Source organism: Malaclemys terrapin, chromosome 8 (genome assembly GCF_027887155.1).
Source record: "Malaclemys terrapin pileata isolate rMalTer1 chromosome 8, rMalTer1.hap1, whole genome shotgun sequence".
In the NCBI taxonomy this organism is placed as follows: Eukaryota; Metazoa; Chordata; order Testudines; family Emydidae; genus Malaclemys; species Malaclemys terrapin.
In genome coordinates this window covers 95,261,047-95,283,345 of record NC_071512.1, presented here as the reverse complement: position 1 = coordinate 95,283,345, position 22,299 = coordinate 95,261,047, and the positions used below count along the sequence as shown (strand labels likewise).

The following is a 22,299-nucleotide window of genomic DNA, read 5'->3' as shown; positions in this document are numbered from 1 at the left end:
TCGCCGGCCCTGCAGCTGCATCACATTGTTGACTCATATTTCATTTGTGATCCACTATAACTCCCAGATCCTTTTCAGCAATACGAATACCTGCCTGTTTATTCACCATTTTGTAGTTACTCATTTGATGCATCCGATGAAGTGGGTTTTAGCCCATGAAAGCTTATGCCCAAATAAATTTGTTAGTGTCTAAGGTGCCTCAAGGACTCCTCACTGTTTTTACTCATTTGAGTTTCCCTTCCTAAGTGAAGTACTTTGCACTTGTCTTTATTGAATTTCATCTTGTTGCTTTCAGACCAATTCTCTAATTTGTCAGGGTCATTTTGAATTCTAAACATGAGTTCTTGTAAAATGTCTACTTTAACGTTGCTGGGATTTTAATAATGTTAGGGAATGTAGGCATTTTTGAATATTTTTACATGTAAATAAATAAAATACATACACTTTGTAATGTGATTTGAGTTCTTGGGGTGAAAGGTTCTATATTACAGCCTGATTTCCAGAGGTCCTGAGCACCCGTTGCTCCCATTGACTTCAATTTGGGTTGTAGTTGCTCAGCATGTTTGAAAATTGGCTTCAGTGGAGCCAAGAGTATCACCTGGTGTTATTTCAGAGAGTGGTACTCAAATTCTGTACTCTTAAGTGACGTTGCCAAGTGGCTTGGCACCTGGGAACGTATAATATTGAGGACGAATTTAACCAAGTCTAAAATATTTGTCTGCCTTTGTTTTTGTTTTTGGTAAGGGGAATGTAAACGAAATATCATTATGTGGATGGACCATCGTGCAGCCAGTCAAGTGGACAGAATCAATGGAACTCAACACAGTGTTTTGAGCTACGTTGGGGGAGTGATGTCTGTAGAAATGCAGCCGCCTAAATTGCTGTGGATGAAAGAAGTGAGTACGTTTTAGATTGTGACATATTTCAGGCTGAGGGTTAACATCTTTGACACTGTTAACATTTTAAGAATGAGCTTTTTAAAAACCAAACAAACACTCAGCATTGGCCGAACACTGCTCCTGCTGGAGGCTCGACGTATCCGAGCCGACTTACCCCGCTGTGAGGGCGGCGGCAAATCGACCTCCGTGGCTCCCCCGTCGACGGCGCTTACTCCTACCCGCGCTGGTGGAGTACAAGCATCGATTCGGGGATCGATTGTCGCGTCCCGACGAGACGCGATAATTCGATCCCCCGAGAGATCGATTTCTACCCGCCGATTCAGGCGGGTAGTGAAGACGTAGCCTAAGGGAGGCAAACTTCGAGTGCTTTTGAAAATCCCACCCTAAGAGCTTCCCTTTTTTCATGGACTGCTTCTAAATTTCTGTTTGTGTGAGGTAATTCAATATTTTCAGGTTAGAATATGTCGTGTGGCTCTGTTATTGCCGTTTTAGGGTCAGATGTTTTGGCTATCCATTTTGTAAAAGGAAGACAGGCGTATGTAGTTGGCTTACTGATGAATAGGGATTGGAAATAGATGAGGCTTTAATTACCTGTGTACCCTGCCTACTCCAAATGCCATGGTTGTACTTACTCTCTAGGGGTGTCCGTGATATTTCTGAGAGGGCTCTGCAATCAGCATTGTCTCAAAATGGAACTGCCTAGCCAGAAGGATGGCTTCTGAGCTATTGCATCCAGGAGTGAAATGATTCAAGATGGCTTTGGTCACTAGTACAGAGATTGCTCAGTCAAAATCCTTAACACACTTGCAGGCCTCCAGAAAAGCACCTAACCTGTTCAGTCCCATCTGTAGTAAGTAGCCCATCTGTAGGAGGAAGACACTATATTAGTAATGCAGAATTCTAATGCTGTCTCTTATGCTTAAATTTTATGTGTTGTAGGTTGACATATGGCTTCTTAATAATAACTGTCAGATAAAGGAAAAATGCTTGCCACTTGAATTTTTCATAACCTTCACCAATCTGGCTTTTCCATTTGGTCTCAGTGATGCTTACTGTAGTCTTAACGAAGGCCAAATGTAAATTACTTTGTCAGCTTTGAACAGCTGATGTTTCTTCTCCTTATAAACATGAAACATCGTATAGTAACAAGGTGCAGACTGGGGAAGGTCAAGGGAGTTAACTGGCAGAAGCAGATACTGACAGATTAATGTTAATAGACGATCATTAATGTTTGTGGATGCTGTAGTGAAACATGCATATCCATCTATTAAATACTTTCCATTTCTGAGCCATGAGTAGCATATAGCTGGTCATTTTATAGTTTGATATTTGCATTATTCTTTAGGAAAGTCTTAAAGAAGCAACCCAGCACATCAGCGAGTGAGGACTATTCTGCACGTAGTAAAAGGGTGATGCAAATTAACACATACACACATGCGTGCACGCGCGCACACACACAATGTGGGAGCATTGGAGAAATTGTAACTGAATCACAATTCCGTCACAGGGCTGTTTTCAGTAGTACAACTACATACTGCTGCATGTTTGGGGCATGAAGCAAAGGCTCATTCCAGCCCTCAGTAAAGGTGAAATTCACCCCTGTTCAATGGACTACTAGCAATCCTCTGCACCACTTAAGACCCACTGTAGCCCTTGTAAGAGTGGAGGCCTGTTGCATTGGTGTGAATTATACCCTAACTTTGCAAAATCAGTTTCCACTAAATTAGAATAATAATAATTTCCACATAACAGTATATGGTGCTATTGATTGAAAAATCTTCAAGTGCTTTACAAACATTAATTGAGCCTCACAATATTCTTCAGAGTGAGGTAAGTATTAATATTTTATAGATGAGTAAACTGTGGCACAGAGAAACTAAAATGCAGTTAAGGTCAGGAAACTACCTGTACAATGGTACTTAACAACCTTCTCTTTGCATGTTTCAAAGTCGTATCCACTTTTCTGATTAAAGATAAGGGTTTCTTTTTTGACTCCTGTTAGTACTCCAAACTGACACAGCTATGGCAGGGTTAGATTCTAAAGGAGCTTATGTATCCGGAACAGAATTAAGTTCTGATTTCAGGGTGGGTTTTTTTTTGTTTGTTTGTTTTTTATTTTATACTGGGAATGATGCACAAGCCAAAAAGATCAAAGCTTGGCTTTCAGATCCTAGGGTGAGTCTGCAAGACCAGTAGTTAGGAAAAAGCATTTGTTTTCTTCCTAACTCAGAAGATATCATATGAAGGCCAGCAGGCCTTGGAATCCCCAGTGTGCCTTTTTTTAGCAACACTTTTCAGAGTACAACTGTGCAGTAAGTAATTCACACAGGACACACAGTAAGTCAGTAGCCTCGCTGGGAGCATTATGAGCACGAAATTCGAGTCTGTTCTTAAAAAGATGGCCCCGAGCCTTGCTAAGAAGAGGACCAGAAGGGGTTGTTCTGGGTGTGGCATTGTAGGAGTGAGATGTATTGGCAGAACTGTGTGAGGAAGTTTACACAGTGTCTGCCCCCTGTGTGTGCATGGCTGTGATCAGTGCCTTTAGTCTCCAACTTTCATGAGTACTACATGGCACCAAATACACGACTAACAAGATTTCTTTAAAGTCTCTTGCAGCTGTAAGTAGTTTATTTTTCTTCTTTAAATCCCCATTGCTGCTTATTTTTCTTCCATGGAGTGTGAAATAATCTTTCCTTACAAGTTACCACTTGCTCCAGTGAATGGTTCTGCCTCAAGATCAGCTTCAGGCATAGGCCTGTTAAGTAGCTGTGTTGATTGCCTTAAAATCATCTTGACTGTCCGTTCCTCTATTGTGTAGCCATTTCTCAGCACTTGGAGATTCCTACCAATCCTAGCAGGGACCCATGATCTGTCTTTGTCGGACTCTGGATACTCCTCCCCTCCTTTCAGAGCCATTCTGAGGCACATACTAGGGCAGGGGTGGCCAACCTGAGCCTGGGAAGGAGCCAGAATTTACCACTGTACATTGCCAAAGAGCCACAATAATACGTCAGCAGCCTCGCCGATCAGCTCCCCACCCCTGCTCCCAGCTCTTCCCTCCCACCGGCAGTCCCGCCGATCAGTGCCTCCCCCTCCCTCCTTGCACCTCCCGATCAGCTGTTTCCTGGCGTGCAGGAGGCTTGCGGGGGGAGGGAAGGGGGAGAAGCGAGGGCACAGCAGGCTCGGGGCGGGGGCGGGAAGAGGTGGAGTGGGGGCAGGGCCTGTGGCAGAGCCAGGGGTTGAGCAGTGAGCACCCCCAGTACATTGGAAAGTTGGCGCCTATAGCTCCAGCCCCGGAGTTGGTGCCTATACAAGAAGCCGCATATTAACTTCTGAAGAGCCGCATGTGGTTCCGGAGCCACAGGTTGGCCACCCCTGTAGTAGGTGTTTAGCTGTGTGTGGTGCACCCTGACACTTGGTATATGTAACCCGAGTGGAGACGCCATGCAGTTAAAAAGGACAGACAGTACCTCCAGCAGCCCCACAATAGGCTAGGGCTAGAAAGTGCCAAGGGGAGCAGCAGACTGGCAGCAGAGCTCACTGAAAGAGCAGAGGAGTTAAACAGTTGCTGGCAGAGGAAGCTGCAAGGAGAAGCAGCACAACCTGCTGGAGCCTCAGAGGAGAAGGCCAGAGGGAGGAGCAGTGAGAATCTCCGAGAAGCAGCCGGCATCTGAGCCTTCAGGAAGAGTGGTGGAGGAAGAGCTGGGCACCCTGGCCCAGCAGCTAGTGAGCAAAGGAGCTGTTAGGAGAAGATTTTAGCAGGAAGAAAGGAGCCACTCATCACAGCCCTGCAATAGAGGAGTCCTCCAAGATCCCTGAGGAAGAGGAGCAGTCACAGCCAAAAGGTAGAGAAATTCCCTCTCCCAACCCCGAGAGAGCTGAACCCTCCTGGAGCACCATTACAAAGGGCAACAAGGAGGAGCAGCCACCTACAGGTGAAATGGGTCCAGGCAGGAGCTACTGTGGGCAGCAGCAACGTTGCGCGGGGGGGCTGAGATGTCATGGAAAGGACCAATAACATAAAGGAGAGAATGAAGTTGTTGTTAGAGAGAATGAATAAAGAAGCAAGTCATAGTCATAGAGTTTAAGGTCAGAAGAGAGCACCAATCATCTAGTCTGACCTTCTGTATATCACAGGCCACCAGCATCACCCAGTCCTCTGCGCGCTAAACCCAACGGCCAGAAGTAGACCAAAGTATTGCAGCCCTCAGAAGACAAAATTATTGTGTGCCATCAGTGGAGAACAGGAGGGACCAAGGTGCACCAGTGCCCGAGGGCTGTGCAATGGAATTGATTAAGTGAGATACACCCAGATGATCTTGACAAGAAACCTGTGCCCCATGCTGTAGAGGAAGGCAAAACAAACTCCAAAGTCACTGCCAATCTGGCCTAGAGGAATATTCCTTCCCAACCCCACATATGGCAATCAGATCCTGACCATGTGAGCGAGAGCCAGCCAGCCAAGCACTGAGATAAAAAATGTTCAGAACACCAGCCCACCCCATTAAGTGTCTCATCTCCAGCTGTGATTATCTCGAATGCTTCCGAAATAATGGAATTAAGTTATTGTTAGAGAGAAAGAAAATAGGAGTGGGTAGAGGGAAATAAATAAATAAAGACAAGAGTAGCATGAAAGCACAATACAGTACTTACTTTCATCTAAGTCTTTCCTGCAATCCAGTCTATGTTCTTGGGCTAGTTCTGTAAAATGGGATTTATAGGGATTTTTTTTACTTTAAAATTATAAAATACATCAACTGTCCTCTTGATTCAAGCACCAAAAACATCTCTACTTCAGGCCACTGCTGTTCCTTCTCTGGGCTTATTTTCCACTTTGGGTTTCTTTGTGACCGTGCTAATGTCTGCTGTTTATGGCTTGTGGTTAGCTGCTCATTCTTTGTCCTCCCTCAGTGCCTTCTCTCAGCAAGCATATGTCTTCAGAATATTTGCTGGATAAACAAGGTGCTGTACATCAGTCCAGATGATGCTGTCTCTGTGTAACATCATCTGGGGCACAACCCAATCACTAACAATGAAAGAACAGAATATAATTAGCACATGATTTTGTCAGACACCTATTGAAAAATTAGATGCTAAAATCCTGTGGATGGGCTTCACTGGAGTGAGGTAACACAGGACTTTCTCTTAATGTGGTGGCAAGATGAACAAGTCTCCGAAGTTCTTTACAATGGCAGAGCTCCTTCAGCTGATGTATTAGCAGATGGATATCTCTGTAAGGTGGAACTCTGTTCATTATTCACTAAGGGCTGGGAAGTTCCATCCAATAATAAGGGCCATGTGAAGCCATGCAGCCCTGGGGATTCTGCAGAATGAATGCCTCCTTGAATGCCAGGACATTCAAATGCTGCTCACACGTTGCTACATCTGTTTATGAGATGCTGCTAATTATTCCCCCACATGGTGGCCGCTGGGCAGTGCATAAGGAGGCAGAGAGATGTCTGCCTCGTTCTCCTTGTCCATCTCTGTCCCTTTGTGGTGCATGTTGGGCACCTCCAGAAAGATGGGGAAGGAGCAGTCCCTGTGCTCCCCAGAGCAGATGGTCTGCAAATCTGCCTGGCATTTACTTGTGTGCTGCATTAGAGGGACACCTTGTATCCAGGAACAGGTCAAGTATAATCTGAGCCTAATACAAGGACCAAATCTTATTCCCATTGGGTCAATGGCAAAGCTCACATCTGCTTGAGTGGGACAAGGATTTGCTACTCTTTGCACCAAATCTCTTGTTTCATTGCAGAAATTTTTCTTCCAATATTAGCATAGCATTGCACAGAACACATGCTGGTGATCCATAAGGTTAGTCATTGGTTAAATGTTTCTATTGGCTGCACTTTCAGCATAAGGAAACATTTTCTTTACGACTTCTAATTTCTGTAGCTCATGCCCCATTGCAGGTTGTATTTTGGTTGTGTTTTCTGTTACTGATGCCAGTGCATTCCCATGTCACCCCTAATTTTTTTTATCCTGGAATACTGTCAGACTTGGACAACTCTCCAAAATCAAAAAGTAAAAAGTATTCTATTATGTGGTTTAAGTGAGATTAAGGGAAATGATCTGTTCTGGTTGGCCTAGGTATAAATAGTTGTCTTTGAAAAATACTGCAGTGGCATATATTCTGTTTTTTTTATTAATGTTGTCCCATGCCCTCCCCCCCACATGCTATTAAGATAGTATTTATGAGCATTAACGGTGTTGCCAACTCTCCCAATAGTTATTGCTTTTCATAAAGTGCCAAATCCTGACTTTGTGATTCGTGAGAATCTCATCTTTCATTTTTTAAAATAAAGTAAGTTTCTAGCCCTTATGGTTGTGGAGTACAATCTTGAAATCATTACACCTAAACACTCTAGCTCCTGAAGAGGAATAAAAAGCAGTCAACAGTTTTTAAACCTCATTTTTATAACCATTCTCATAATTGTGTGAGCCTGACTCATGATTTTTGAATGCTTGGGAATGGGAATACTGAACATATCAAAGGAAAGCAAACCCTGCTGTGGTTGAGATGCAGACTGTCCCATTCATATCCAGTACAGCAAGGATATTTAAAAGGTGCGGTGAATCAGTGAAATGATTTTGTATTCATTCTTTAACTCCAAAAAGAAAGGTTAATATATAAAAACTTTGCTGTCAAGAGCACTAAGACAATGAAAGCCTTGGAAGGCTGTTTTGTTATATCACGGGTTCAGATCAACATTTCTTTTGTTACATTTGTTAATATCTGTGCCCTGAATACTGATTCCTGTAGCAAAACACCAACTCACTGGTCCTAGCATGTACATATTCCATGCCTGCACAAGTCTGTGATGTTTGGTAGTGTACTGGAATGCTATACCCCCATCCTCTGGGCAACATACCAATCTTGGCTTTAACTGGAACATTTTCTGAGGCTGCAAAAGCACTGGTACTTAGCAGTGCAAGAGGTGATGTCTTTATAATAGTATGTATTTCCCAAAGAGCTGTCTGTTGAGGATTAGGGCTCTAAAGCCAGTATAGTATTGTGCCCTCCTATACTATTTTTCCATTTTATCAGACCTCTTATGCCATTTAGAATTCTATCAGACCTCCTTTGGCACAAGAATGAATCAATGAAGCATAAACTCAGTGGCAAAGTACATTTTGTATATTATGGCAGCATAAATGGAAGCTCTAAGAAGATATAGAGAAAGGTACTTTATATCCTCTGCTCAAAAATATGAAGTATTGGAAGAACTACAGAAGATTTTCTGAATGGATTGACATTCAGGATGGTCTATTGACTTTTCCTTAGTTCCATGTGGAGATGCTAATTCATCTCTGATATAACACATGACCCTTTGCATTACAAAGCTTTTGCTCTAGCGCCAGGCCAAAAATTTTAGCAGCTCTGCCAGTACCAGAAAGAATAATTAGTTGGACACAATTGTCAGCAAAGTTATTTTGTTCAGAAGATAAATTAGGAGATTGGTTTATAGGAGATACTGTTTGAGTAGAGTTGGATTTAAAGCTTGATGTTGAATCAAGTTGTGGGCCACCATCTTCTTACTGCATATGAACTGCAGATTCCTTGTGTATATCATAAAAGAATCCAAATTATTCACCTTTTCCTTTCTATTATGTTAATCTGACCATCTGCTACCTTGGGAAACCATATGAGCAGATCCTGTCTGCAGACTCCAAAGGAATCTGTGGCAAACATCTTTATTGTTGCTTGGCCTGCACCCTCCTTATTGTAGAATTAAAAAACCCATGTCCCTGAATAGGAAGAGTTCAAAGCAAGTAATTTTGAGTGATATCGCTAGCTTTTAAGTGGTTATATTTCCCAAAGGAAGGGGCGGAAGTCCTATCACTTGAGTAATTTAAAACTAAACAAGAAAAAGCACCACTCAAGAATATACCTTAGCAAATTTATCCTGCATTGGTTGGCAGTGGGGGGAGGGAGGGGATAAGATGACCTAATGGAACTTTTCTACATCCAGTCTCTGACTCAGAAGAGAAGTGGAAGATGACCTCATTCACCCAGAGGAATGAGGTGACTTCATAGTTTGGGAAGTAGATGATGATCCTTACTTCTTGCAGGTTTCCTATTACTTTCAGGGTTGCTGTTTCTAGGGTTATGTTGTATTTTCCCCTCCAAATCATAAGTGGCTCATCTCCTTTTTACTCTCTTTTTTTGCTTTCTTTTATTTTATGGGATTTGTTTTCCTCTCAAACTTCCATTCTCATATTCAGAGTCTTCAGGGCCCATGCTCTCCCTCCTACTGTATTCCACACTTTCACTTGGAACAAAGAAAAAGGGGAAAAGAAGAAAAAGGATTAACAAAAGGTTGAATCATTGAGGCTCTGGGTGAGTCTGCAGTATAGGACCTCTCACTTCTAGATCACAGGTTCAGATGCAGTCTATTTTAGTAGTAACTGAATGACTTCACCATCTGATGGCTGGTAGTCTGTGTGGAATTATTTGTGGGGGGGTCTTGACCAAGTTCCCAGCAAGCAGGTGTCCATGTCACAAAACCGACACCACATAAGGGATGAAATGGAACCTTTGTTTGAGTCTCAGCTGGCTGGCCAAGGAATGAATGGGCAATCAGACTGAACTACTCCAAACCCATAGAGTGGCCTTGGTAGAACATGGTGAAAGCAAATTCGTAGGGGATTGTGGGGCACTTCGCTTGTTTCTTGCCTGTGCAGCACCTGTTCTGTTGTAAACAAGAGTTCAGTCTCTAGGGTTGCCATGTGATTTTTAAAATTTGGTTTCCATAAATAATTGCACACTTGACTTTGAAATTTGGTTGCTGTGAGCATTAGGGATGAGATAAAAATGGGAAGAAAGAGTATTTTTCTTCTCCAGAAATATACAGGAATGCTTTTTTAGATGATGGATAAACAAGGCAAAAAATTTTTTGATTAGGTCAGTGAGATAACTCTAAATGTAAACCTCATTGGAAGTACTATAAATATTCCTGGATTATATTCCCAATTCACATTAAAGGTTAAAATCAGCCTCTTCTTCTGCTTGCAGACAGTCTGAAAACAGATTCTTTCTTCACATTTACTTATTATTCAAAAATATTTGACAAATGTTCTTGCATTATTTAACTCTGCAGTGGTCACAAACAGTACTCTGTGAGGTTTCACTATTCAGGCTGTGTCGGTTAGTTGTGCTTGGTCAGCTAAATTGCATGGTATTGTTTCTGTTCCCTGATCGGATGAGTGCCCAAGTACTTTTGGGATGGATATGCATGCATGCGAATTTAAAATTTGGTTTCTATGAATACTTACGCATGCAACTTTGAATTTCGCTTGCTGCAAATATTTATGTCAGAAAAACTCAACAGAATAAATGTTTGTGGAAGTGAAGAAAACAAAAAAGTGAGCATGAACAAAACAAATTAATGTAAAAGTTGGAGTGAAATTTGTTTGCAATGTTTGTCCGGCTCCAGAATTTTTGTATTATGCATTTATTCTTTTCAGAGGTAGCAGAAGAAAATGTATTAATTTCTGCCTGGAATATTTTGCTGTGGACTGTGCCAAAAACCAAAGGACGGTTGGCATGTTTTTCTTTAGATTAATGACATTTCGTTTAAATTATTTCTAAAAAATATTCGCCCAATTAAATCAGTGGTGCTGTAGCATATTCTGGTTCAGGGCAGGGGAGGATTGGGAGTAAGTGTTGCTTTTGTAATTGTGTCCAAATGAAATGCATCTATTCTAAGGTGTTTTTCACACCTCATTTATTGTATGGGGAATACAGGCAAAGAAGGTCCTCCCTTTAGCAAGAATCACCTCATAGAGCAAACTGCCAGGGTATAATTCCTTTGCAATTAATAACCAAAGACTGATGGTTCTTGAATCATTCTTCTTTTACTTTTTCTGGCGGATTGCCCAAGGATCTCACTATATGTTACTGTTCAGTTCTTCCTTTTTAGACTATTATTCCTTCTGTCCACCCTTTGCTTGAAATAACCAGCCAAATGGAGAAGGGAATGCACAGCAACGAACCATTAAAACCATGCTTGTTGGTCATGGAGGGAAGGCAAATGGCTGATATGCTGGTGGTTGCAGGGCAATGGCTCCTTGATCCATGTTCTCTGAGTCGCTGTTTTTACAGATGGCTTTTTTTGTTCTCTCTGTTTTAGGTGGCTGAAAAGCTTTCTGGCTTTGCCAGAAAGTAAGCCAACTTCATGTACAGTAAGGGCGTGCTCAAGTCACTGAGTTCTGATTTAAAACCTCGATTTCACGCATTCCAAGTTTAGATGTTTGAAGTTGGGCCTTTGATACAGCCCACTTTTAGAGATGATGGGCAGCCAAGGAATTTAGATCGATATCCTGGTTTGAACCTGGGATTTTTGCTTCTGGCCCACCTCTAATCAATCCCGGGGCCATTGGGGTTCTAATGACGCAGGGGGGCGGTAATGGGATATGAGATATAAAGCCTTTCACCGCTAGATCACTGTTTCAAATGCTAACCATACTGGTAATGGCTCAGAGTCGGTGCCATCCAGTAAGTGTTTGGTAGCCTATTTTATTGATTTTAGGCTTAAGTAATAGTAAAAAAGATGCCCCATTGAGAGCTCTCGGTCCCTTGATGCTCACTTAATACTTAAGCATAACATACTCATCAGCATTAAAAAGCAAACATTCACCAGGGACAAATTAACTCAATTCAGAACTATCCACGCACCCTGACAAGCAAACCCTCCAAGTCAAGGCTGAAGCACGCTGGCAAGGCAATGTGAGGAAGCTTTGACTATTACACTTGGTCTATGGACAACTAGTGGACTGTAGTCTTTACTGCCACCGATATCAGTCAATCATTTTCCATTTGAAAAACTATTTTTTAAAGAAAGAGACTCTTGTTTCAAAGACAGAAGTGGGTGTGTAGACACAGTGGCAGTGCAGTATTGCTGTACCAAAGAGCTAGGTTTGATCTGTTCCCCCCTCCCCTCACCCTCCGTTCCCATAGGGTGCTAAGAATGCTGCAGAGGAAGCAAGGTAAACACCCAAGGGAGGAGATAGCTTCATATTGTTCAAATGTGTCACCCCAAGCTGTTTCAGGAATGGTGTTTATAGGTTCCTCGGTGACAGTCTCAGAAAGAGGATTAACTGCGGTTTATAGTTTGGGCATGAAGAAAGGAAAAATGAGTGGAGGAGAGTTTAGAGGAGCCCCAGGAAAACACAGGGAATGAATTTATTTTCTTTAAACGTGAGTTTGGAGGATGAGTCGCAGGATATGAATATGGCATTGAGAATGTACTTGGGACTTTTCCACGATGCTTTTAATGTGGTTGTGGATTCCTTGACTGGGAGTGAAAATCAAATAGTGAACTTCAACAAGTGTAAAGAATATGGAGATGTTTATACTCATTTAAAAAATGCATCAGGGCATGATATGATTTTTGTCCGTGCTAACTAGTAATGACATAGCATCAACATGACAGAGGATGAATCATTTGGACACCCATGAAACACCATACCATAGGGTTGCTAACTTATAACTTTTTGGGGATTCATGAAATAATGAAATCAGGATTCAGTGACTCTCTTTGCTGAATAGCTGGGTTTGTTTGAGTTACATGATTAATCCTAGCCTGGTGTCTATTTTCATAAACACAAGATTACCAGACAGAAATCCTATTTTTACCAGTAGCTCAGGGTTTATATTGTCAAAACAGCCAGGCTGAGTAGCCTTTGGAATTAAAATATAAAGGTCCAAATTCTAGCCACGGAGGCAAATGCACAGTTAATGACTAGCAGCCATACATGTCTGGGAGGAAAGTGGTCTGAAATAGGCATCCAACACTAGTGCTTTTTATGATTGAAGGCTGTGATTGAAGCTTTTGTTTTCAGGCCTGGATAGGAGTATAGTACTTTCTGAGACCTCTAAAGGGTTGAAACCTCAGAGAACATGGAGATGGATTCTTTGGATGAATCAAAACCAAAATGATGCTCTTGTTTTCATTGTTTACCTGGCTACATCTTAGTTTCTGAAATGACATTTTCCTATATTATTGGCCTTACAGACTCAACCCCAGTAACTTTTTGAGACTTTAAATTTGCAATCACATAACAAATGGAGTCAAAAGATTATAATACTGTGCTGTGCTGAACATGAACACAAAGTTAGTTAAACTGGAAGTACCTTTTATATTTATTTAGAGTATAAGCTCTCTGGAACAGGGACTATCTTTTACTATACTTGTACATGCCTACCACAATTGGGTCCTGATCCTGGTTGGGGAAGCTGGAAGCTACTGTAATACAAATAATAAAATGGTAATTATATTTATTACTATTGGTACTTATGCTTTACTACATTTTTGAAGGCTCATGGCATTCCTAAAAGTTAAGCAGAGTGAAGGTAAGTTTTCTGAAACATCTCCACACAGCTCTGCCAAAGCACCTCTGTCCAACCTACAGCACCCTAAGCCTCCAAGTCTACCTGCATATGACTATTTCTTCATCATTATCACTTTCTCCAGCTCTCATGATTTTATTGTGACTCTCCCAATAATTAAATATTTTACATACAGTCCCAGTTCCGGGAGTCATGTAATTACATGAGAATCTCAGCTGTCATTAAAAAAAAAATAATAATAATTTTCAAGACCTCCTGTTTTTTAGAAAAAAAGGCTCAAAAAGAAAGAAGCAAACAAAAAGACCCACAATTTAATTTAAAAAAAATAAAGTCTTGTGGGATTTTTGTTGTTGTTTAAAGCCAACTCACAATTTTTGAAGGCCTGACTCATGATTTTTGAACACTTGGGTTTGGCAGCAGTAAGTTATGGTAATGGTTTTGTTACTGTGTTACTTAGAATTTGATAGATTGATAAGTGGCCACTCGTCAGGACCATTATATATTGTAGGCCAGTGATTCTTGCACTTTTTTCATAGTATATACCACATCTTAACAGAGAACAACTCTTGAGAAAACTCCCTTCCGATTCACAATTGTCCAGACCACATCCTCTCCCATTCTTTATCATTTGACATCTTGATGGCAAGTACAATGATTGCTTACATGGAAAAGTAATATTGAGAAAATATTTTGTTAATTTTAGCCGTCGTCGTCTTAAATTTAGAAGCTGGTAACAAAGAGAGCAGCCACCTCTCTGCAGATCACCAGCAAGTGATCTGTGGACCACGAGTGCTCCACAGACTACAGTTTGGGGTTCTCTGTAGACTATCCAGCCTGGTGGGGAGGTCTTTAGTAATTTGGCAATGCCATGCTACAGTCCTGGGCTTGCAGGGACCACACTCCTGCTAAGAATATTTGCTAGAATTTGCCTTTGTTATTGCACTTGATTTATTTTATTTTTCTTCTTGCATTTTGAACTTAAAAGGAGACTGATATAGTGAAGCTCCAAAGTGGAAATTGCTGTTAATTTTAGCAGGTGAAGGCTCCACACTGTCATTTTGAAAAGGATGCCTCTGTAAACCCACATTTGGGAAAACTGTGTTCTCATTAGCACCATCCGGCAAGTGGAAAGACCCAACACTGTAGCCAGTAAATCATTTTAAAGTCAGTGGAGTAGTCACAGGTTGAAGAGCGGCATGCTCAGAGTTTTACATTAGGAAAAAATATTGTTGTGTTTTTTTTTTTTTTTTAGGTAACTGGCAGCTGACTTGGAATTTGTTTTTAAAAATGAAGGCAGACCATGATTGCAACTCATGTCTATCTCTTTTTAAATTTTGTCAGAACTTGAGAGACTCTTGCTGGGAAAAGGCAGGCTACTTCTTTGATCTTCCAGATTTCTTATCATGGAAAGCAACAGGTGTCACTGCAAGGTATGTTAATTATAACTGCATGATTTGTTTTTCTTCATCTATTTTTCCTGTGCATGTTTCTGCCTTAAATCATTTTGACTGGACATGCTGTATGTACATCTGTATGTGATTTAGCCTATTCAAAAACATCTTGAATCTATCTCCTACTTCCAGTGTACATTCCTGAACACAGTCGTTCCTGTGAGCGCTGTAATCCTCAGATACAGTATGTTGCTACAGCCATCAGTTAATTGATCTCGTGCTCCATTTTCGGAACATAAGCAAGATTGCTTTACCTATTTCAAGTTGTAGTCCATTGAAATTTTTTTTCACTGACAAATGAAATTGCTGCAGTTTTTGACCAAAAATCCCCCAAACAAAACATTTTTTTGAGTGTGTGAGATCTAATAAATCTTGTTAAAAATGAACAATGGGTATAAAATCACTCCAAAAAACATCCCAGAAAAGCACATACTTTAACCTCAAATATCCGAGTGGGTTATGTATATCGTAGGGAGCAATTAATAGTGTTGCCTTGAGAAAATGATTTAAAATCCTGATTAAAGAGAGAATAACACCACAGATGTACAAGTACTTTTGAAAGTTTAGTAAGATATAATACTAGCTATTTAAAAAATACATACGGCGTGATTCTACTTTCAGGGTGGTATAAGTCAAGAATATCTCCACTGAAGTCAGTGGAGTTGTAACTGTGTAAAACTAGTGTAAGAGGACAATCAGGCCTGGCATAGTTTAAGGGTATGTCTACACTGCAAAAAAAAAAGACCCACAACAGTGAGTCTTGGAGCCTGGGTCAACTGACTCGGGCTTGTGCTATAGGCCTAAAAACACCAGTGTAGATGTTCTGACTCAGGCTGTACTCCGGGCTCTGAAATCCGGTTTGGGGGAGAGTCTGAGCCCGGGCTCCAGCCCAAACCAGAACGTCAGAACATTTTTATCCCCATAGTTGATCCAGGCTCTGAGACTCACTGCCCCTGGTCTTTTTTTTGCAGCATAGGTGTACCCTGACCCTCCCCAGGAATATAGGACAGGTCTCCCTTGCCCCCTACCCTTTTGCGTTCAGGTTAGGACTTTCTGTCTATCCATTTAAATAGCTGCCAGTTGTCAAGAATTTCATTTCCATGAGTGGACCAGTACCGGGTTTGTTTAAAACAAACCAACCAACCCCTGGCCAAGAGTATTATTTATTGTAAGAACTTACTTAGTATTGTTGTTACTTGTCATGCGGTAGCTCCCATGAGCTCCAGTCATAGGCTAGGACCCCATTTTGCTGTATAAACACTCAACAAAAAGACTGTCCCTGCCCCAAAGAGCTTGTAGTCTGAAGTTTCCCTCTCAGCTGCCCCACAGCATGTCTGACCTACACTAGTGTCAAGAGCATGAATCCCAAGGTTCCAAACAAGGATATCATGCATGGCAATGCATTGTGAAAGTATGCATGACTTTCACTTCTGGCCACCGACTTTCTGGCTGAAGACTGGATGAAGGGAGATACTACTGTTCTTTTGCATCTGCTCACAGAATGCTAAAGATTAGTTGTGCTTTATAGGCACATCCGTGAGCATAGGCAACTAGTAACTGCTGATAGTAAGGGGGCACAATTTAAAGATTATGGTGGTGCAATTTGGACAATAGAATGGGGACTTAGAAGCAAATTAGCAAGGTCTTGCTCAGATGGTGCACAAAAATGTGTCATTGATTTGCTATCTAGCTGGCTTTGAACCCTGCTAAAGTGAATGAGAATTTTATGCTCTCGAGCTGCTATATCCCCATCAAACCAATGAGACAGCTGATCCACCTTTACTTCTGTATCACTTATTTTAAAATGTAAGTGACTGTTTTCCTGTAACAACAGCTATATAAATGGGGATACCAGGCCAAGATGCTTATTTCACTGATTTGGGCTTAATTCTCCACTGTGCCCAGTAGAAAGATCCCCCAAGGACCTTAAGCCAGCTGAGAACTGGGTATATCAGAGCTTAGCTCTGCCTCCTCCCCTTCCCTCACCTCACATGCTCTGTCTCCTCCTTGCCTCTGAGAAGCCTTTGCTTTCCCTTATGCCACGCAGTGGTTTCCAGCACAGTAGATGCAGAAGGCCAATTTTACCCCTGGTGTAATTTCACTGGAGTCTGGGGAATTGCAACAGATTAATTATACCCCTAGCTTTCAAAGTGCAACAATATGCCATACCTTTCAATATCTCACTGTATGCAATCCAGTATAGCATACCTTCCCATACCCCACTGTACACAATATGCCATACCTTCCAACCCACCAGTGTATACAATACAGCATACGTTCTAATACCCCACTCTGTATACAGTATTTTCACAGCTTCTAATTTATAAGCCCCTATTAGGTATCCACGTATTGTGATAGAATGTAACATTCAGCCACTGCAGGGATGGATGCAGTAAGGTGACACTCAGGATCACTGCATACCTGCTGTGTACTTTGCACTTGGTGGGAGAAAGCAGCTAACAACATTTTGTCCTTATCCTTTCTTGGCAAACACTTTGCAGTGAAACCATTGCCATCAGTGCTACTTTCTATATTTCCAATGTGAGCTGGAAGTGGCTCTCTTGTTACATAGCAAGACCACCAAAATGCCACTCTGAGAATAGGGCGCATACGCTGTAGACCTACAGAAACCAGAGTGCTAATGCAAACAAACCACCTGACCTGTCCAAACTTCCTCAATCAAAAGACTTTACGTATTAAAAGCAGGTGCCACCTCGGAATGTGCTGCTAAGGGCATCCCGTGAAAAGAGGCCGTCAGCTAAACATGCTGTACAGCTCTTCCAGCATTAGCTACAAATCACACTCCCAGCAAAAACAGGAGAGGGGTTTGTGGCTCTCAGAGGACCCTACAGTCAGTAACTGCTTCTGTCTCAAGGCTATGAGAGAAGGTGAATAATGAAAACCAAAAGACGCATTGCTGGAAAACACACCCACAGCCCTGCTTATTATACAATAGAGCAATTTCCCTCTTTAAAGCCTATACCTGAGTGAAGAATGGAATGTGGGGCTATGACATTGGCCCACCCTGTCTAGACTAGGAAATAGGTTGTATTGAAAAACGTGATAGTTCAAGCACGTTAGGAAACACGTTTTTAAACACTGCCTATTTCCCCAGTTTAGACCTTCCCATTCAGAAGATGGGCAAGGAAACAAGGAAGGGGCACTGGGCATGTTAGAAAGTCCCAGTTCAAACCACTTGAGCATCCAACCAGAGAGCTCAAGCAGTTACACCCCAGCCCAGAGAACTCAGCTGGCCCCTGGCCTTGAGCTGCTCTTGTCAACCCCAATAGTAGGGGCCTTAGCAAGGTGAAGTTCACTTGGCTGCAGACACGATGGCCTGAACAGAAAATCCCTGGGAATTGTGGTCCGACCATAATTAATCCTAAGGGATTCATCATGTGAGGGAGGAAATCCAGGGTATTTTAATTCTGACCTGGAATTCTGGGAGGGCAATGGAGTGAGTGGGAAAGCATTCACCCCTGGGCTACCACTATATACTCAGACTCTACCCCACTCTTTTCCTACAAGCCAGAGAGGTCTTTGGTGCTTCTCTTTGTTTCAATCTTTAAAAAAATACCAGATGCCCATCCATCCAGGCTAGGGTTACCATACGTCCGGATTTTCCCGGACATGTCCTGCTTTTTGGTCCTCAAATCCCCGTCCAGGAGGAATTTCCAAAAAGCAGAACATGTCCGGGAAAATAGGGAGGCATGGTAAGGGGACCGCCTCCTCCCCGGGCTCCAACTTTCCCGGCTTCCACCGCTCTCCACCCCGGCGGGGTCCGAAGCAACTTCCCCAGCGCAGCAGCAGCTGGGGGGCGGGAGGGAGGAGGGGGAATGCGGGGTGCTCAGGGGAGGGGGCGGAGTTGGGGCGGAGACTTTGGGGAAGGGGCGGAGTTGGGGCGGGGCGGGGGCCCTGTGGAGTGTCCTCTTTTTGCAGTATTGAACTATGGTAACCCTAATCCAGGCCCACATGGCTGTTTCCTTGCTGCAGCCACCCCCCTCCCCATCCACCCCCACTCCCAGCCCTGGCCTATGCTGACCCCCCATGATCCCCCACGATCATTCCCAGCAGCCCCACCTTCCTCCCTCCCATTTTGCCCCCTTGATGCAAGAAAGAAGCTCACCAGGGCAGGGCAAACAGCTGCAGAGCACAGGCCAGGCACTCTCCTCCTGACCTGAGGCACGTACCTGAGCACAGCTGTAACTCCCCGCCTCCCTCTGGAATGTGCCCCCCCAGGCCTCTAGGGAGGGGCATGTGACCATTCCTCCCCTCCCTTGCATTGTCCTTGTCCGTGAGTGTGGCATAGGGCAGGACCCGCCACCCCATAGACAGCACCGTGAGACGGGCTTCCTCCTAGAGCTCCTGGGTGCACAGAGGATATGTGCCTGTTGCTACCCCCTTACCTGGCTATAAGTCCTTGAAGTCTTCCAGTGATTCTACCTAGCAAGCTGGAGAGGATAATTTTGAGCTATTTTTCATTGGGGTAGGAGTGCCCTCTGTAGTACTTCACCCCCTGACAACGTGGTGAGTAAGAGAGCAGAGTGGGAATCAACCCCCCTTTTCCCCAAACACACTGGGCTCTACAACTAGGCCACGGGGCCAGATGATTAATACTTTAAAAAAATACATGAGTAAAACGTGAAATGTTCTCAGCGTGGTGAAGACTTGGGAAGCTAAAGAGAGTGCACTCCGTGTATTTTCTGAACATTGTGTGTAACTCTAACACAGGGAAATTCTTGAAACACGGCATTTCCAGATCATTGTTAAAGGAGGGAGATGGTTTCAAACGGGGGGGAGGGGGGTGTTAAAAAAGCTATTTTTTACCTTGTTAAGAGGAGAGAAATCCATAGCAGTGATGCATCAAGTTACAATACTCCTGGGCCTTCTGCCTCCCTCCTGCTTTCAGTGTTGGCAGTCACACTCTGTGTAAAAGAGATCCTCCTTTTTTTTTTTTTAAATGTTCTCGTCCTCTGAGGAACAACAGTCCTCCCTGTCTGGCACATTCAGACCCAGAAACTAGCTGCTTGTGCTGTAATTCAATCTTAACCTGACCCCGCTAGGATAAGACTAACAGCTTTGAAAGTAGGAGGATCAAGTCACCGGCGTTTAGAATGTTGAGCCAGCGGTCATCTCTCTTAATGACAGTCATGTTGCCAGTTTAGGGGTACAAGAGTTGGGCCACTCATCCTCTTCTTGGATAGTGTTGGCAGAAAGTTTTTAAAGAAAATATTTCTATCCCTAGTGGTTTTTTTGTTTGTTTGTTTTTTTGTAACGCGATCACTTAACCTCCATCCTTCTGCAGCTTGGGAGAGCAGATGGGAAAGAACAGCACAGTCTTCCCCCAGACTTAAAAGGAAAACGTCACTGTCATGCTGACTAATCCTTAAGTCTCTTGGGGAAACAAATGATCCGATTAAATTGCAAGGGTTACACTGTGTCTGCAGCCATCCTGCTTGTAATACCTGGTGGATCCAAGTGTTTGGTAACAACTGCTGCTGCAGTAGTAAGGAAGATTGATGGAAACCAGGATAACGAGATGACAAAGCTGCCCTTATGGGTTAAAGCCTCTTATTGTGTCTTCCTTCCAATCACTCCTTAAAACTCACCGCTGCTGTGATTTTCCACAAAATGCTAGACTGTAGGTAGGCTGGTGGTTTGCTGTGATCACTGCTTACTGCACTAACCCTAGTCTTCTTACTGTTACCTGGTGCTCTCCCATCTCTTTGTTTCATCTGCCTGTCGTCTTTTGTTGGATAAGAAATTGTGAGTTCTTTGCAGCTGGGATAGTCTTTCTGTGATCAGTGTCTAGTACAATGGGCCTCCAGTCGCTTACTGGGCCCCCTAGACATGACTGCAATACAAATAACAATAATGCAAGGGTAGAGAGATCTGATAAATAAACCACAATATTCTACTATGATGGTCCAAGCACTACAGTAATGCTATTGTAAGCTTATTGGGTGAAATTTGCAGCCTCCTCTCCAGCCCTTGGTGCACCAGGTAAAGAGGCTGGAAGAGGCAGAAAATGAGTCTAAACCCCTCCGATCCAGATAGGAGAATTCTCCAGGTGCAAGAACTAAGGAGGACAACATCAGGTTGTCATCAAGATTCCATTTATAAACCCGGTCATAAGAGGCATGCTAGGGACAGGGCTTGGGTGAAAATGTTATGTCAGGGGTAATGCTATGGAGTTTCTCAGCAATGATGCTGTCCCTAATCAGCTGGCGACAGGCTGCCATAAGTTAGCTGGATCTCCAGAGTTGTCTGAGTTACATTCGGTTCTGCTCCAGACTTGGGCGGGCACACCAGTGGCTTAAAGCTGTGTTGGACCCATCTTCTGCTGGGTTGTGAATTCTGTGCTGGGCCGAATCTCACAAATTGTTATGAATGATACTGTGGAATACTGGTGTATACTCCAAATGTACTGTGTACTTCCTATGTTCAAAGTGCTGTGCAAGTGTGAACAAATCAAGGGCCAGATTCTTGCACCCTTTCTCAGTGGGACTACTAAGAGTGAGGCACAGTACTAGTCAGTGTGAGTAAAAGTGGCAGAACTCGGCCACAATAAAGGAGGAATCTTGTAAGTTTTTGCTGATGGATACCTTGGTAGAGTAACTATGATCCTGAAGGGATTTTTGTTGCGAAATGTTTCCATTTCTATGCACCCCATTGCTCCTGCTTCATTATCATTGGTACAGGTCTGAGCCCTGATTCTTCAAAGACTTTCACACGTACGTTACATACTCTGAGTATCCCCTTTGGCTTCTGGGGGACTATTCACAGTGTGTAGAGTTAATCACATGTACAAATCTTTGCAGGCCTCCCTGTCTGGCACATTCAGGATCAGGGAACTATGTACTTAAACAGTTTAGTGTGTTTGTAAGCTTAAATTTGTATATCTTTGGCATTTGAGTAATCCTTAATGGCTTGAATCCCCCTCACTGCATATCTACGAGTTGTACTATGGATCTACATAAAATCCACAGAAATGTCCTTATATGCTTCATACCTGAAGGCAGGCAGCTCAAACATATTCTGAGATTTGAACAACTACCTTTTGTTACTAGTCGTCTTGATGATAGACACCATGCATCCAGTAGCTGCATAGAACGAGTTCAAAATTGCTGTATTTTTAGGGGTTTCCAGTAAACTCCAGCTGTTCACAGAGGATTATTGTCTGGGATCTTCCTTATACAAAAATGTATTCATTTTCTAAGATTCCTACTTCGGAACAATGAAAAATAAGGCCTTTGTTCTAAATGATATGCAGTGCTGCTTTTCTTAGGATTGATGTGTTTCCCCAGCTGGGTTCTACCTTAAAAAATGGTATGGATACTTTTTTTAATATAGAAAGGATAGGCATCAGTCTTGACATTTAGATTTTCACCTGGCTTGTTCCAGCAAAGCTATTGTGGGGGGGAGAGGAGGAGAGAGTTGTTTTTCTCAGATGTGTTAGTAATGCTCTTCAAAGGCTCAGCACTTTTACTCATGGTGAGTATGACTCACCACCACCCTCCTCCACCTATTACCTCTAACTTTTTCTTTATATGGTGTTTTGAGTCAAGGTAGCTTAAAAATAATCTTCCATGCACAA

The 22,299-nt window shown here is 42.8% G+C and overlaps 1 protein-coding gene across 3 annotated transcripts in view; it reads left to right on the top strand.

Moving 5' to 3' along the window:
* FGGY (FGGY carbohydrate kinase domain containing) overlaps positions 1 to 22,299 on the top strand; it is a 336,672-nt gene that overhangs the window by 163,301 nt on the left and 151,072 nt on the right. For all 3 annotated transcript variants that reach the window (XM_054038431.1, XM_054038430.1, XM_054038429.1), the window contains exons 4-5: positions 745 to 896; positions 14,593 to 14,681. In XM_054038431.1, the coding sequence (XP_053894406.1) occupies positions 745 to 896; positions 14,593 to 14,681 (241 nt within the window). The remainder of the gene's footprint in view (positions 1 to 744; positions 897 to 14,592; positions 14,682 to 22,299) is intronic.